General features: G+C 50.5%; 1 protein-coding gene across 2 annotated transcripts in view; it reads right to left on the bottom strand.

The window, feature by feature from the left end:
* The window catches only part of ARHGAP26 (Rho GTPase activating protein 26), a 146,052-nt gene that overhangs the window by 7,993 nt on the left and 120,972 nt on the right, over positions 1–17,087 (bottom strand). The window contains exon 21 of one of the 2 annotated variants that reach the window (XM_042790077.1): positions 485–595. The exons of the other annotated variant lie outside the window; for it this stretch is intronic. Within the exon in view, the coding sequence (XP_042646011.1) occupies positions 485–595 (111 nt within the window). The remainder of the gene's footprint in view (positions 1–484; positions 596–17,087) is intronic. 2 annotated transcript variants of the gene reach the window in all.

Consider the following 17,087-nt stretch of genomic DNA (forward strand, 5'->3'; position numbering starts at 1 on the left):
AAGTCTGCGTTGCCCCCTGTTCTTTACCCGCCTTAGATTCCAGATAAGAAAAGGAAGCAGTCAGAAAATGAGGTATCGCAGCGTTTTACAAAGGCTTGTTATCCCTCGCAGCACCCGGGAAGGCAGTTACACGTCTTACCTGTTGCAGAGAGGAGCGAAGCAAACTGCGAGAGCTGGAATGGCTGGGCAAAACCACAGAAACCCGACGCCCAGCACGGCGAGCGCGACCCATGAGCGCCGGCTCCCACTCGCCTGCCCATGGGGGTCAGCGGGTACCGGCCATGGGGCTCACTGCGGGGATCCAAAGGGTCTCCCCTGGGGCTGGAGGCATTTGAAAGCTCCTCTCTTGCTGAGTGCAGATAGCTGCATTGGGGGAGTTTGAGCAGGATGCAAAGGGAAAAGGAAAGCGAAGTGGGGGGAAACCGAGTAAATCAAACAGAAAAGAGCAAAAGCAACAAAAAGCAAAGCGAATTCTGCAACAGACCTGATGGGGGATGAGTCGCTGGACGTAGAGGAGGTGGGCATAGGACTTGATGGTGCGGAGAACATGGGCCAGGACGGTGAGAGGGGTGACGTTGGGCTTGGATTCTGAGGGCTGCAAGACATAACCAGATACCTTATCAACGTGCAACCACAGAAACAAACAGCAACCGAGAGACAGTCAGACGACATCTGACGATAGCGAGTGCCTTGGGAATATTCAGAGCATGAGACACAGCTACGAAATGAAGTGCCAAGACCTTGGGAAATGCTTCAAGGCCAGATCTGCATTTCTCTGGACAACAAGAGCTGGATCTTCCAATTAACCCCTGCTCCATCACCCCATCCAGTGAGCCCGACATCCCGCGTGCGCAGCGCTGTCTCGCTGCTGGCAGCCCAGCCACTTACCTGCCTGGTTTTACTCCCCCCACTGCTGCCCAAAATAGTTGATGGCATTTCTGGGACGTTAATGACGCCTGCGAGTCGCCTCCATCCCCTTTTTTGCACAGCCGTTGTTGCAGTGTCAGAGTCTGGGCTCCAACCCGCAGTGCCCGGCCACCATCACCCATTTACCTTTCTAACCAAACTGGGCTCAGGGCCTGGGAGCCCGGAGCAGTTCGTTATCTCTGGGATGGAGCAGCCAGGGCTGCCCTGTCCCCACCATCATCAGAAAATCCCCCGGCCGCCTCGCAGGTCACGCCGACAGCTTGTGGCGAGGTTCCCAGGGCCCCGGGGCTCCTGCCGCGCTCGTGCCTTCAGCCCCGTAAACATTTCATTGACCTGTTTTCTGTTGAAGAACTCTTCTCTCCCCTCATGCAAACGGCTCCTGATTTCTCACTTGTAAGCTACGCCTGCCAGCTGAACTTGAATTGAGTTACTGAACTAGTAAGCGCATGTAGAAGTCAGGCAAGAAGTGTTTGGTTCCTTCAAAACTATTCGATTCAGGGCATTCGCAGGTTCACCAAAAGCAATTATTGTACTAAAATACCAATTTGAGTCTGATTCATCTTCTACTGTTTCTGTCCTTATCAAGCCATCTGCATTCTCTGCCTAATTCAGACTAGAAACGCCGTCCCTGATAAAACACCAGAAAAACCCCTCCACACTGGAAATGCCTCTGTAAAAACAAGAAGTTTTGTAAAAGCAACACGATTTATGTTTTCCCCTGAGAGGGGGATGGTACCTCTGATCACACGGGTCCGTGATGAGGTGGGGATAGGGTGCGACCCCACAGGGAACCCCCGGGCTGTCCTCGTCCCCGTCCCCATCCTCATCCCTGTCCCTGAGCTGGGGCTCCTGAGGGAGAGGGGAGGGATATGGGGGGAGGAAGGCTCCAGAGCATGTGGGAAAACCTCAGCCCTGAGTAACAGCGGTTTACGGGTCCCACCAGACCAGACGGACGTTGGAGGGAGGGAAAGGGCCGCAGCAGGACTAGTGGCATCCCCGAGGCCATCGCTTCATCTCTCCTCTCTCGTCTCGGGGAACCGGCACTTCTCCGAGGGGAAGGGGATGAAGCTGCTGAGCCGATTCCTGAGAGCACCAGGCTCGGTCCTGAGGTGGAGGGAAATGTGGCCCCATGCAGACAGGGGCAGGGCCCTCCCTCTCAGCTCCAGGCTGCAAACACAATTTGTTCCAAATACCTGTCCGGGATTATAAAAACATTTTTCTAGTTATGTTTAACCCCGATTTCCTCTTGTCACCGCGTGGTGTGCCATGACGTGCCTCCTTCGCGCTTGAGGAGAAGCCACCTGAGGAACGTTGCTTGGACCAGTAGCCAACTTGGGACAAAAAAAAACCAAACAAAATACCCAACCTCCAGAAAGGATGAAGGCAACCCCCCTCCCCTCCAAAACGAACAAAATGGGCAGCACTAGCACACACACCATGGGCCGAAGTGCAGGTAGGCTCGTGTGCGGGCAGTGGCCAGGAGAGCCTACGCTGCCTCTGAAACCTTTCATAAAAGGATGAAGTCTCTGTGAAAAGGGTAACGGGTTAACCGATGATCATTTGGTACCTACTAGACCACAACAGCAGAAGTTCATTGTTTCAGCCCCTGACTGTCTAAGCCCAGAATGAAACGTTCCATGTATTAACAGAGAATAGAACATGACAAACATTTTTCTTCCATTTCAAGCTGAATGTAAAACCTCAACCTCCTTTATTTAAAAGAATCAACCACCCTCAACATCCAAGAGTGTCTCCAGGAAATATTGACCTTGAACGTTGTGTTTTCTTGTAATTCTCTTCCCTTCAGTTTGAGTTACAACTTAGCACCTTAAAACTAAAACGCCACTCTTGGCACAGCAGCTTCCCTCTGGTTCATGCCTCCATGCAACCACCACCCTGAAGCCCTCCTCGCCTGCCCCGGGTCCATCTCGGGGTATCTGGGCCTTCCACCAGCTCCAGCACTTGCCGAGGGGCCGGTGCCTCTCGCCGGCAGCTCCCACGAGCGGAGCTGGCATTCTCTGACGGTGCAACTCAAAACTGAAAGGGTAGACCCGTGGATTGGGTCCAATGTCTAGGGGGAAAGCACCCATGTCATAAATATCACCACTGCAATGGCACCTAGAGGAGACTACAGAAGGTTAAATTGTTGGCCTGAACTACTCTGAGGTCCATAGCTGCTTAAGGCCAAACTCTTGGCTTCTCCACTCTTCGCAGAAGCTGTGTCACTGGATTCAACAGAAACTAAAGATTTCCCTTTGTAATTATGGGCAACACCTTTATTATGTCAGAGAATTACATGCGTATAGAAATGAGATACAGCAGTGCACCACATCTTTCACAGAAGGCTGTAAAACAGGGAACGCTCACAGGCAGACTGTGAACAGAAATCCTCAAAATGTTCTAATAATTGTCACTATTTAAAACAACCTTTTTGCATTTTTCTGTCATCAAAATTGTCAGTCTTTCAAAAAATGAGTAATTACCTGTATTAGTCTTTAACAAAACTGTTTGACATTGGTACTTACCATATTTTAAATCTATTTCCAACTTTAAACAGAAGGAGGTGCTACAAAGACCACCAGGTTCACCCAAATTGCAGAAATTAACCCTTGAAGCACTGATTCTTGCTTCTTTTTCTTTCTAGCAGGTGTAGTTGTCTGGTCATTCGTAATGATGTCCTACCTTCCTTTAATGCAACGAGCTATACGGCACATAGGGCAGGTCATTTTGATTTATTTTATCTGTGCACAAGCATGCTTCTGCCCTCTGATGGAAAGAGCATGTTAGAGGCATTGGAAAATGTGGAGTGTTTTCCTCTGGGCAGCAGGAACCAGAACATTCCCTTCACTGTTAGTGCTGCAAGAGGAGCTGGTATTCTGGGAGCCAGAGCCTGCTGGTATCATACCTGTATGCCACGGTGCCTGGCTCTACGCAGCTAAGCTGCGATAGTGAGCCTCCAAGACGGTGAGTGTCTGCACAGCAAACGGAATATGAAAGCATGGGTTTATCACCTGGAAGGCAGAGGAGCTGCTAGGTGGGCCTTTCGCCTCACCATGGCCTCTCACCGCTCACGCAGCCTCCTCCATGCTGCCGATCTCAAAAAGCTCTTCGTCACCTGCTCCGTGCATGGATTTTCGGTAGGCAAGGAGCATCACTTTGGGAAGCAAAGCTCCCGGCCTCCAGCGAGGTTCCTCTCCACTGAACCGTCCGCAGGGCAGGATGAGTCCTAAGACAGCTTTGATGCCCCCAGCCATCGGCCCATCTCCTCACGGCTCCCGCCTCCGCTGCCGACCCCGGTCCTCCTCACCGCGCAACGGAAGGAAGATCCGGCCGCCCAGGGCTCCGGGACTAGAAATTCCCAATGCGCTTTTTGAGATGAAATCATTTTAAAAGAATGCAGCTCTCGCTACTCGTTAAAGTCAGCTCTGTCATCGCTTCCCCAACTGCACAGCCTGCTACACTAATTACAGTGCGTAATGCAATCAATATGATTCTCAGAGAAGAGGGTTGTTTCTGCCATGTTGCAGTAAAAAAAGCTTTACAGCAAGAACCGGCACGCAGGCCGGCCTCTATCTAAGAAGCTATCAATAACTTGGAGCAGGATTTTGGTGTCTTTGGATCCTTGGTGGCAAAGAAAACATTCTCCGTGCCCCCCAAAACCATGGAAAGAACAACTGATTAATGACAGCGTGGGGATTCTTAGGTACGAAGACCATCCTGTTTCAACCGGGTTGCTCGCAGAAGAGATGAACGTGCTCTTACGATGACCGAGCCACCCCCGCGCAGCCTCGCGGACCTGCTCTCCCAGTCTTTCCAGCAACTTTCTCAAGAAGAACAAATGGGCATTTCAGGACCCAGCCCAAGCTGGCCCTCCCAGCACCCACAGACCGCAGGGCTACGATGCGCACGAAGGGTTCATCTCCCTTCCGTGAAATATAGGCGTTTATTTTCAAGATACTGCTTGAGTATCACCTTTCTGAGCTTATGTGACTTCAAGACCTGAGTCCTCCCTCACTGGAGAAGCCAGTGCACGTGAGAAAACAGGCTATTCTGAGGTCTCTGGCATTCTAGAAATGGTTTTCTTGCAGGATCCAATCTCCTTTATGTTTTTCATGGAGAGAGCAGAGGTGGTGAGAAGCTTTGGGGAAATGTTGGCTGCTGCCTGCTTTCAGTTCCGCCTGCAGAAAGCAAATGTCATCTGGACCTTTATTTTTTTTTTCCTTCTTCTTACTCTGAAGGACTTTGCGAGGGGCTCTTCCTGTTGGGTGCATAGTGGGAAACAAAACAGAGAAACAAATGCTAAGAACCAAAAATACCCAAATCAGGAAACAAAGAAGTGGCTAAGATTAGAGTCTTCTGAGGCAGGTAGGGACTCGTCCCCAACAGAAGCAGCAGAGGGAACTCCACGAGTCCGAGGCTCTCGCCTTTCCTGCCCGTCTGTCTGTGCCCCTCGAAAGCAGCGGCCGTGCCCTGCAACCCAGCGGGGAGGAAAAGCTGCTGGAAGGGCAGGGAGCAGGGGGACGTCGTGTCGCCGCGGCCAGCCCACCGGCTGCGGGGGCAATCCCACTCCTCCAGCAAACCAGGGTACTTAGAAATAAATTGAGAAGCTAAAGCCTCCTCCCTGCTTCCCATGCCTGCTGTACACCCTGCCTTTCCCATTCTGATGTTTAGTTTGCTGCCTGAACGTGCAAAAAAGGCAGCAATTCTTGTTTCTAGACTCCAGTCTCCTTTCCAGTTGCTGTAGCTAAAAAATCTCTTTTATAATCCTTTCTCATAACCTGCCTCTTTTCAATTCCTCTTTCTCTGCAGTCTGCCTATCCAGACTGCCTCTGGCACTTTCTTTACACAGCTCAAGTCCTCAAGGCATTTACAGGTCTGAAGAGTTATTCTCAGCAGGGTTTCCAGACAACTTCTGCTCCTTTGTTCTTCTGGCTGAGAGGACACCAGTTCCACTTCAAAAATGTTTACAACTTGGTGTTTATTTTTGTGGAACTCCGGGCTACTTCTGACACAGAACATCTAACAACAATAATGGGCATAGTCTACTGATGAATTAAAGCCCTTTCAAGAAATCACCTCGAGAATAAATAACAATATTCCCGTTCTGGCATTACCAATACCTGACTGCATTAAAATACATCAAGAATGACCCAGCCCTTTACCTCCTGATCTGTTCCTATAAGCAAAGCCGTACAACATAAGGCTCTTCTCAAAGCTAACCAGAAAAACACCTGATTACAGTATCCTTTAATGCTAAGGCACTTAAACTCTGCTAAAACAAGGACAAGCCTGCAGCTCACCAGCAGAGATGGCTCTGTTACTTAAATGAAATGGGAGGCAGCCTTGGGTTGAGAAGCTCATGAAGTTCATGCAGTGCTGCGCGTCCTAGCAAAGCTCAGAGCGCGGAGGGACGGGCTCTAGCATGCAGTTCCCCAGGCTCCAGCACTGCAGGTCAGCGATGGCACCGACCCTGGACGTGACCGTTAGCTCACAGGGCTTCAGACTGGCAGGATTCTTCCTCTGTTTGGTACTTGAAATGCAAGAAAAATGATGTTAAACTCTCTCCAGTGTTATTCTCTCAGGAGTTATCCTGCTGCTTAATCATTCAGGTGGAAAATAATGATACACTTAGGGAAATAAGCAGCCCAAATGCATTGTGGTCAACGTCCCTTGACCAAACGGGTCCACAAAAGTTCAACGTCTTCATTGCGGACTTTCCCCACACCTCCATTTACTAGCTCCTCTGTCTCCATGAGCACAGGTTACAGAATCTTCTTTTCAATAATATGGACGTGTCCCTTTTTGTAAACTTGAAGATACCCAGAACATTGGTTTGTCTTGTCATTTAGCTGCTTGGCTTATTTCCCATACGTAGAAATATTTCCCTGCTTTAGTAATTTCATAAACCATCTCATCTAAAAGCTTTTCCACTTGAATAAGAGAGCGACTGGGAAGAGTTCTGACTTTGGGAAGGAGAGCTGGAGCTTTTGTCGTCCCTCTTAATAGACACTTCCATTTCCAAATACAGACAGGCGATGCTTGATGTTTCAAAGGGATGCAATGACATTGCTGGTTTGGTATAGCCTTCTGGCATGAAGCTTAGAGACTGATGTTAATGCTGGAGAAAGGCTGAGTGAATAAGCAAAGAATCAGAAATGGATGCATTTTCAGCATGAGTAAGCGTTGGAGGCACTGCAGGGAGGAAGCTCGCCGGGCTGGCGGGTCGGTGCCTTCCCCAGCCGGTGAGATCCAGGCGATGGGAGCTTCGTGTCATCTTAATATGGAAGAGCAGCTCATTAACGGTTGCACAACTCATTGATAACAGAGAATTTGCAGTATCGCTAGCAAATTACCAACCCACCAGTCTCTCAGAAACGCTGTACCAGCACTGGGAGTGGGATCAGTAGGAAGAAATGGGGCAGGGCAGTGGAACAGAGGCAACCACAGGTCCACGCTAACGTGTCTCTGGGTCCTTCATGCACCTAGCCTGGCCGAGACACGTTCTGCCTCGCTCCACCATTTGCTCAGCAGCTGTATTTTCTGCACCCCCTCCTTGCTTCCTCCCTTCAAAAGGCTCTCAGCAGACTCAAAATCAAGCTGGCAGATTCTGTGTTGAACCAAGTGCTTTCAAACTGTGTCAAAACGCTTAATTATTAATAGAAAAGTTGTAATATGCCAGTAGGAAGCCAAACGGCAGTTTAGGGGGGAAGTGTTGGTAAATCAGGAGCCAGCATCTTAGTCACATCTTTTCCATTGCGCCACTGCTTCTAATACATGAAGTAATCCTGCAAGTCTGGATGCATTAGTCACCAACAAATTGTATTCACAATTAAGAAGAACTCAACAGTCCTCCAGAAATCTCTCATTTTTCTCTGGCATTCAATCCACTGCTATCTTACATCCCCCAGAAAAGAAAACTATCCCATCTGCCACCCCAGCAACCATATGGGATTCTTGGAAAATGAAGGAAATTAAAGTCCCTGTGGGCTCACAGCTCCCAGATCAGCTGGGGGGTGTTTGGTAGGATCAAATATTTGAGGTAAACACATCCTGTGCACGGGGTGGCCCGGCTTCGCTGCTGAGCAGGGCTTGCCAAGCAGAAGCGGCTCAAACCTGCGGCAGGCAGTCGAGGGTGGCCTCGTTACGGGAAGCCCGAGCTGCAGGCAAGCTGGCCAATGCGTAAAGCGGCTGTCCTTGCTGCCGGCCACCGTCACCCCGAGCCGGGGGGCACTGCCCCGGCCCTCTGCCCGAGGCTCCCGGGGGACCTGCACCGCAGCACCAGCCCCGCGCCGCCCCAGCGCCCGCAGCAGCCCGGCCTCGGGCTCAGGGCAAGGCGAATCGGTCTTTATTTCCCCAAAACAAAACTCCCTTGGGCTGGCAGAGACCTTCTGCTGCAGGGAGCCGGCGAGGGGACGACCGGCTTGCCCACGGAGGGAGGTGCCGGGGGCTGATTGTTTTTCCCCACGTGCTCTCAGACTCTGACATGAGCCCCCCCCCCCAAAAAAGTAATGTTCTGCAGACACCCGAGGAGGCCGGTCGTTACGAGACGGGCAGCAAAACCCACCCCACAAGCTGTTACTGTCAGCTCGCCAAAGGAAGAAAAGTTTCTTTTACTTTTTTAACTAATTTCTGGAAATGGTCAGAAAAGCTACCCCACACCGTAAAAAATTCATTCCTGGCTAAGTAATCCTCCTCACATAATTTGATAGAAGGCCATTTCCAGACTCAAATCCTAACAAAAAACAAAGACCATTTATTTAAGCCTTCATCAGCACCACAAGCTAAACCTCTTATTTTTGTATCGTGCAAATATTCTTCACGCAGTGCAAAGAACTAACACCTGCCCACATAAGTCACACACATTGGGAAAAACAATGAGGATTATTTTGGCCTGTAAAAGTGATTTGAGAATAATGGGTGAGTAAAGTCACTGCATAATAATTTGATGCATTTACTTGATTTGCCTGATTTCCTTTTGTATATTTGTTCTTTGTGCTGCTTTGTTTTGCAAGTATTCTGCAAACATCAGTTATGGAGAGCTGATCAGAACATTTCACTCCAAAACCAAAGGAATACAATACTGAAATGATCCAATGTATCATATTTATCAAAAGCAGTTCCATTTTTGTTCTGTTCTTCCTTTTTTCATCTTTTTTTCACTTGAAAAAACCTAAACTTTGTAATAACATTTTTGCCTCATCAGCTCTCATCAGCAAAATCCTCCTCCTCCAGTTGCACATCCCCTCCCAGTGCAGCCCAGCTGGGAAGCCTGAGCACGACAACCCTCCCAGTTTACTGGCCCAACCTCAATTCCTCTGCCTGCAATCAAGCTGAAAATGTAGCCTTTTCTTCCTTCCCATTAATCAAATACTGTGAAGATTAATACATTCAATTCACTTATTTTTGCTTGGTTGTTTTTTCACTTCTGTTCCTAATGTTTCACGTGCTCTCCCTGCGGGCTGCACCCATTGCTGTGCCCAGAGTCCCCAAGGTGTTTGGGGGAGACCCCGGGAGGTCTCTGACCCCCTCAAGCACAGGGGGGCTGTGAGACTGGATCCACCAGCGCTTGGAAACCTCCGAGGATGGAGACTGCAGGCACCGATACCACGTTAGCATTGCACCATTTCACGTGGAAGAGCCTGGCTCTTACAAGAGAACTGAAAACCACTTTTTGTCACATCAAACATAACGAAAGCCACAGAAAGACAGCTCATTTTAAGTCCCACCTTGGGCTGCCATACTGAAAAGCTAGAGATATATGGGGCAGAGATGATGTATTGGACAGGGATGATTAGTTGGTGTCATTATTGAACGAAGCAGAGGTTGGGGGCCAAACCAGCATGGGCTGGAAGGGCCCCAACTCCCCCGCAGCCCTCGATGAAGAGACCTCTTTGCCTCCAAGCTGGCGTGGAGGTGCCCGCACAAACCCTTCCCGGCCGAGGCACCTCTCCCCCAAACCGCAGCGGGGCTGGGTGAAGCTCCGGGCGCCTGACGGCCGGGCACCCCTGCTCTGCTTGAAGAGGGGACAGATTTTTCCCCGCTCCTCCGAGTTCCCCGGCAGCGTCTCCAGGAGCGAGGTTTGGGCGTTTATTTAGCACAGGCCACCCTGTTTCTACGCTGCGGCTCCCTCCCGCGCCGGGCTGAAGCCAGAGGGGATTTTCCTCTCCTCCGCAGCGGACACGGCTGCCTGCGGTCGTGTTTTTCCAAGTGCCAGTTCAGAAAACAACAACAAAAGACAAATTACTGCTCCTTCCTCCTGTGATTTCCTTGCCCGGTAAGCCCGGCCAGGCCACCTTCCCTGCGGGAAGCCCGGGGGCCGCTCCAAACCCCGGCCAGGTGCCGGCAGCCGCGGGGCCGAGCCGTGGAGGGGGGAGCGATGCCAGCACGCGGGGGCAGGCGAATAATTGGCGGCGGTTCTTATGCTACCGATAATTTCCCAGCTTAGCACAGCCCTGTCAACAGTGTCTGCACAGCGGCTTGTGCACAGCCAACGTGCAGCTGGGCAGAAAGCGGACAAGGGCAAATTAATCGGCGGGCAGGATCCCTTACGGCGGCAGAAAGGAGCGGGGGGATTGGGTTACCTCCATTTTAGGTTAAAGTGGTGGCGTTACAGCTCCAGCTCGTTTATGAAGTTAATTAGGCACAAGGATCTTCTTTCAGAGGGAGACAGGATGTCTTTGTGAAGCCAGCAGCCCTGTTTTCCCCCTGCCCCTTCGGGGCAAGTTGTCAGCTTTTTGCTGGGAAATCGGAGCGCGCACGAGGAGGGGGCGGCCGGCCCCGGGACAGCCGCCCCCGAGGTGGTCCCCATCTGAACCCCGCTCACGCGCTGCTCCGCCGCCCGCCCCAGCTCATTCCCAGCCCTGGCAGTTGTAGCTGCTGGGCGACTGGGGAGTTTTTTTGGTACGTTTTCAGCATTTTCAGTGCCTGTGTGGTACGGCTGGAAACCCACACTGCCTTCAGAAAACACTCCCACATTCGTCAAAAGACTTTTACAAGGCAGAGTCTAGGCTACATCCTTGATTTTGAATTAAATCTGCCTGCAGAAAGAGGAACCCAAGAATGTATTCGGCCGTTCCTTTAAAATATTTTGACTGTGTTGACATTTATAGGTGGCAGAAAGACCTAATTTACTATCATTTTGCTTTCAACAGTCTCAGTAAAAATTTTGGCTATGCTCACGCTTGAGAGATTTCTGCCCAAAAGAAACTCAGATGCAGACTGAGCAGAGGTGCTCGAAGTGGAGCTGGGGTGTGGGGGCTGAGCGGGCTGGGGCGAGGGGGACGGCAGGCAGGGAAGGGAAAAGCGGGAAAGAAAGAACTGACCGGCAAGAAGATGAGTCTGGGATCTGCCCATCAGCTCACAACAAAATACAGACTGTTCTGCGAGCCGCCCCAGGGAAGGCTTTGTTGTAGCATCTTTGATTCCCGCATCCATTACTCCACAATGGCCTTTAATGTATTTTCAAATGCTGCTTTATTTGAAAGTAAAATTTCCATTAGCCAATATTTGTCTGAGGCAGTTTCTTTGAAGAAAATACAGCCATGCAGCTATCTCCACACTAATTACATGAATTAAGAAAGCAGCGCAAGTGCAATGTCTGTATTTTCTTTCCTGGGCTTTCAAGAAAGTTGTCTTTCAAGCGTATGTGCCGCTGAAGTTTAAGGCACTTTTTTAGATCTTGGAGGGAGATCTAATGTAATTCAGCTTGCAAGGAGCACCCTTAGAAGTTCCCAGAGCAAATCATACAGAGCGGTGCTGTTCAAAGGCAGAAACTTCTGAAAAGTCTCCTGAGAGGCAGCGCTGGGAAAAGCTGTGGACGGCGGGCATGAGGCTGGAGGAGCTGCGGGACCGCCTGGACACAGAGACCGTGAAGCAGCCGGCCGGCCGTCCATCCGTCCGTCCGTCTGTCTGTCTGCAACCACCCACGCACCCCACGCGGGCGAGAGCGCCCAGAGGAGTACAGCCCACGGTAACTGCAAAGCAGCAGATTCAGAGCAATCACATAACTCATTCCTGCTGAGAAGGGGAAGGTAGGCGCCTGATCCCATTAGTAAAAGGGCTCTTAGCCTGACAAATTACCTTTGTTTTAATGGATGAGCCTGTAGAAAATATTTTGACGTATGACTACTAGTTCACGTGGGGTTAGCCACAGAACTGGAGACTTGTTTTATGAGCATATTTGGCTTAATTTTCAAGTTCAATTTGTGGAAAGTTTCTAGACCAACAGCCAACTAAAAAGTGAAAGAGCTAAAGCTTTGAAAAGTTGTTATGCCAAACTCTGGGGGATATGAAAAGCCCACAGAGCAGAAAAAAAAATCAGATAAACCATCCATCTTCGACCTTTTCCTTCTGCGAACCCAAAGCAACAAGCTGGCCGAGCAGAGGTGCTGGGGGAGGCTGACACCCCTTCAGCGCTGGACTTCTCCTCTTGGCCAAAGAGCCTGAAATATCTCACCTCAAATGGAAGTTTGCGATTTCCCTCTGCCCTCCCCAAACTGCTCTTGTGGCCTACAAGCATCATTCTTTTTCACATATTTTAAAATACTTCATGGAAGCATTCAGATGCTTAGAAAATAGATCCAGGATTATTTTAACACAACACAGGAAAGAATGATGAAATATGTACATATACATGTATATATATGCAAGTTTTAAAATGCATTGCCATCAGCAACTAAGCCTCAAGTATATGTATCTGCAGAGTCTACTGAGTACGCTGCTTGTGTTTTTCATGAAACAGGTTTAAGGATGTTTGCCAGACCCTTGAATCACTAAAGTTTATGGAGCTTTCTAACTGCAGGCACAATCTAGGACTCCCAAGTTAAAACCGCTTTAAAAAACCCAAACAGACAGACACCCATATAACAGTCTGCACCAAAAAAAATAAGTAAGTCATAAGATACTTTGAATATTATGTCATCTGGAATAAGCCAAGCAACAGACTGAGAACTTCAGGAACTTTTCTCAAACAAGAAAACTAGCAGATAGGCGGTTTCTGTTTTAAACTGGAAATAATCTTTACTCCTCTTGAGCATGAAGCCAACCCCATGTCTAAAATACAAAATGCAAAGCACCCCCAGAGACGTCTGCCTAAATCCCCCTGCCTGGCCCGTCACAGAGAAACGCTCCCGGGCCCTCCGGCAGATAACCGGAGCAGGAAGCTCACTTTGCTGGCTGGAGTATCTGCCTTTTTGTTGCAGAAATTTGGCGTTTTCCCCCCTCCCCAGGTCCCAGCCCACCCTGCAGTGCCTCCAAGTGTCTTTCAAACCATGCTCATGGTGAGCCTCTGCAGCAAACTCATTTTTCTTCCTGGCACAGAACCCGACACCTCATTTTTGCTGTGCTGTCCCCAAACTCGCCGTTGTAACCTCTTCATATTTCCTGTGACTCCAAACAGGAGAGGAAACAATTACATTTGGGGTAGCTTCACCCCAGTCTGCATCAAATGCCGCAGGTTGACTTTCTGCTGCTAAGGGCAGGTTCATGGCCCCTCCAGACAAAGTGATGTGCAAATCTGGTACAAGGGGTGTTCCCGGGCTCTTCCCCTTTCCCACGAGCAACGTGGCAGCACCTCGCAGCTCCGTGAGGAGACAGAAACGATGCAAACCCCGACCAGCCTCCCGAGGAGGTACCGCGGGAAAAACAAGACAAAATAATTGTGCATCATGACACACTTTGAGCAACAATTTCCCTGGGGACCCGGGGTTGGTGACCCGGGTTTGGGGACTGCCCAGGGCACCTCTCACACCAGCTTCCACCCCGCTGGGACCGCAAATGCCGAGTGTAAAACCCCCGGTCCCAGCATGCGACCTCAGCCGGGAACAGGTCTGCTCGTCTTAAAAAGAAATTTAGATAAGGCTTTTCCGGAGGAGCTATGATTACAAGATTTTACCTAATCCCTAAAAAATGCCATTTTTTTGTTTGGCGGTCAGAAGATCCACCCCTCGGGGCTGGCCTTCGCAATTAAAACCCAGATTAGGCAAAAGCCCAGCGTTTCGGGGTCTGGGCCGAGCTTTGCATGGCTGCGCTGAGCAGGGCTGGCAGGACACGCATCTCTCCAGCCCGAGCAGTTCCCTGCTGTGTGTCACCTCACCGTGCCAGGCACACACCGGGCACTCAGCGCTTTAACCCGCCCGCCCCCCCAATGACGGGCAGCAGATAACCCACGGGGGCAGAGGAGGATCCCGGGGGGGCCCTGGCAACACCTCTCCCAGCTCTTGGCTTTCGCCGGAGCCGCAGTGGCTCCCAGCCAGCCGGCCACAATGCGGTGGAAGGAAGAAGAAACAGCTTTGTTTTGCCCAAAGCCTCGCAATTAATCAAGCTCCTATTTCCTTGCAGTCCCGCTTTACCTACCCAAATGCACCAGGCAGTTTCTGTCGCTGTGTAAGAGTCCCAGCACCCTGTGCCTACCACAAGGTTTTCTTTGCGATCTCTTATGAACAGAGAGACCCAGAAAACGAAGCTGAAGTAAAAAGGAACATCTTTACTACGGCAAGCACCGCTCGGATGGCATTGAGAGTTCAACGCAAGGCAGGGACCGCCCGAGCAGGTTGGCAGCCCCGTCCCTGCCGTCCCCCGGGACGCCCTCCTGGGCACCAGCTCTCCCAGGGAGGAAGACGACCCCTCTGAGCACAAATTACCCCATTTTTATAGTGACACGTGTCAATACAAAAAACTAGTGCATTTTCCCAGCCTTTTCCCAAATTAAAAGTGGGGCTGAATATCGGGGTGGGGAGAGAGCGGATAAGAATCCGGGTTCCTCGGGGACAGGAGTACTTGATTTATGAGAAAATTTCTTAAACAGAAGTCCCAGAGATGCCATTTCAGAGAGACATTCCCAAAGTGGCTGACGGGAAGGCAGGATGAGGGTGGGACCCGCTCCTGTGCCTTCTGCACCTCTAATTGCTGTTATTCTTCAGGAATATAAACAACACGAGCAAAAGAAAAGAAAGCGAGCCATGAAAGCCTCTGCAAAACAAGGGCGAGCGAGCAAAAGGGAGAGGAACTGAAGAGGCTGTGAAGGTTAAGGGCTCATTTCTGACACACCACAAGCCCCTTCAGGACGCTGCCTGCTCTGGCCAGCTCGCCCCCCACCCCCAGCCCCAGCCCCTTATCGATGTGCAGGGCAGATCCTCTGGCTGATGGTCTCTGTAGGGTCTTACGTTAACCTGGAGATAATTTTTTTTCCTTTTAAAAGCATTGCTGGGTTCCTATCTCCTGAACCTCATTCGTCCTTCTGAAACAGGCAAGACACTTATACGGACAATACAGCTCATGAAGCGCATCAGTTCTGCACCTCATTTACGTCATTTGATACCAGGGATGGGATTATTTCAGAAATATTCTGACCTGTAAGCCCGACCTCCAAGAAACTCTGGTGCACAGAGAAAAACAGAAGCTAGAAAGTTCCCCAGGTTCTGGGGTCTGCCTGGGCTCCGCCTGCGTCACCCCCAGGGATGCCAAGGCTGGCGAGGACCCAGCTCAGCTCCGACGGGGCAGCCCACCTTTGGCACATGGCAGCACCAGCACGAAAAGCCAGCTGAACTTTAAATTGTGCACATTTGACCCGTCCATCAGAAACGGGAAAATGAAATCCCGTGTTGCTGTTTGCAGCAACGGATCAGTCCAAAGCTCGGACCCCAGGAGAAACGGGGCTTTGCAGTTAATGCCAGCATCATTTGTACAACCCCAGCAGAAGAGACGAATGGGTAGTGAAAGAAAAGGGGGGCAGAGGCACTTGACGTGGATGTTATGGAGGATGAATATATAACCTGCCAGCAACCAAAGCCCTGGTGAGGACGGGGCAAGGCCAAACAGAGCAGCAACAGCCCGAGACGAAACAAGACTAGCAGACCGGGATGTGGCTCAGGCACAGCTCTGTCCCGAGGGCATGTCCCCAGTGCTCAGTGCTGGCACGTCCCCAGCACCACAGATAGCCCTGTCACCGTGGCCCACTGCAACAAGAGCTGCTCGGCTGGACTGCAGAGACACCCCACCGCCCACCTGTGCTCTGCGACCCGGGCTGCAGCCCAGAGCCCACCAGCACCCTTGTGCAGCACACGGGGTGACCTCACCTTGCTCCTCCTGACACCCACCAGAAGCCTTCAGCTGAGGAGGATGGCAAATCTTTCTGCCAAGTCAGCAAGATGTTATCTGGTGAGTGCAACAGTTGCTACAGAGCCATCTTCATTTGCATTTTAAAGGTGTGGAAAACAGCAGTGACTGAGGAGCATCTCCCTTGCAAGACTGGCCGGTTCCACTTCACCCGGCTCATCTAACACCTCTGTCGGAATTAGTAACTTCAGCTGCAACCGGACATTTTCCCAGCTTGAAACTGGACACTTCTGAGCAGCTGCCATCCCGGCCCTCGCTGCTGGATCCGGTGTGATAAAGATGGGATTTTCTTTTAGGATGCAAATTCCAGGGCAGGACAGGGGGCAGAGCCGAGACTGCTGCTGGTGCTGCCCCACAGACAAACAGCCTTGGCCTCTCCAAGTCTATTGACCCAACTAGACATTCAGTGTAATATACCACAAATAGCTGTAAAAAAAAAAAAAAAAAAAAAACAAAAAACAAATGAAACTAAAAAGGATCTGAGCATTTCTAGAACGTTAACAGCGCAGAAATGACAGCATTTTGTGACAGCAGCTGACGGACATGGAGCTCACCACTGACAGTAACCACTCTGCAGCCACGAGAAAGCTCAGCTGTGCCAGGACTGCACAAGTTTACTGACGTTTTAAAGAACTGCATTTTATAAGAAAATAGATCCGCTCCTGAGGATCCTGAGGTTTCTTCCACTGTACGAGTTAAACTGGCCTAGAGTCGGGTGGCTGTAGGCTCACCCCCTGGGAGCAGTGCTCCTTGGAGCACTCCTGCACACAACCTCTTTGCTGTGCTTCCACCGAGCTCTGCTCGGAGAATAAAACGGCACTGTCTCACAGCTTCTCGGTGCCGAATAAAATAAAAGCTGAATATGGCTGGAAAGGGTTGTTGGGCTTTCAGAGCCTGCAAGGAACTCCCTAGACATGCTCTCTGTAAGAGCCTTCAGGGGGGTCTTTCTATAAATAAAAGAAGTTTATTCTAGCTGCCAACTTCACATGGCATCCAGAAACCAAGGAACTCTCCCCTGAATTCCTAACCAACACCAGCTTCTGCTG

The sequence above is a fragment of the Tyto alba genome, unplaced genomic scaffold (assembly GCF_018691265.1).
Source record: "Tyto alba isolate M040663 unplaced genomic scaffold, T.alba_DEE_v4.0 Super-Scaffold_17, whole genome shotgun sequence".
NCBI classification, from domain to species: Eukaryota; Metazoa; Chordata; class Aves; order Strigiformes; family Tytonidae; genus Tyto; species Tyto alba.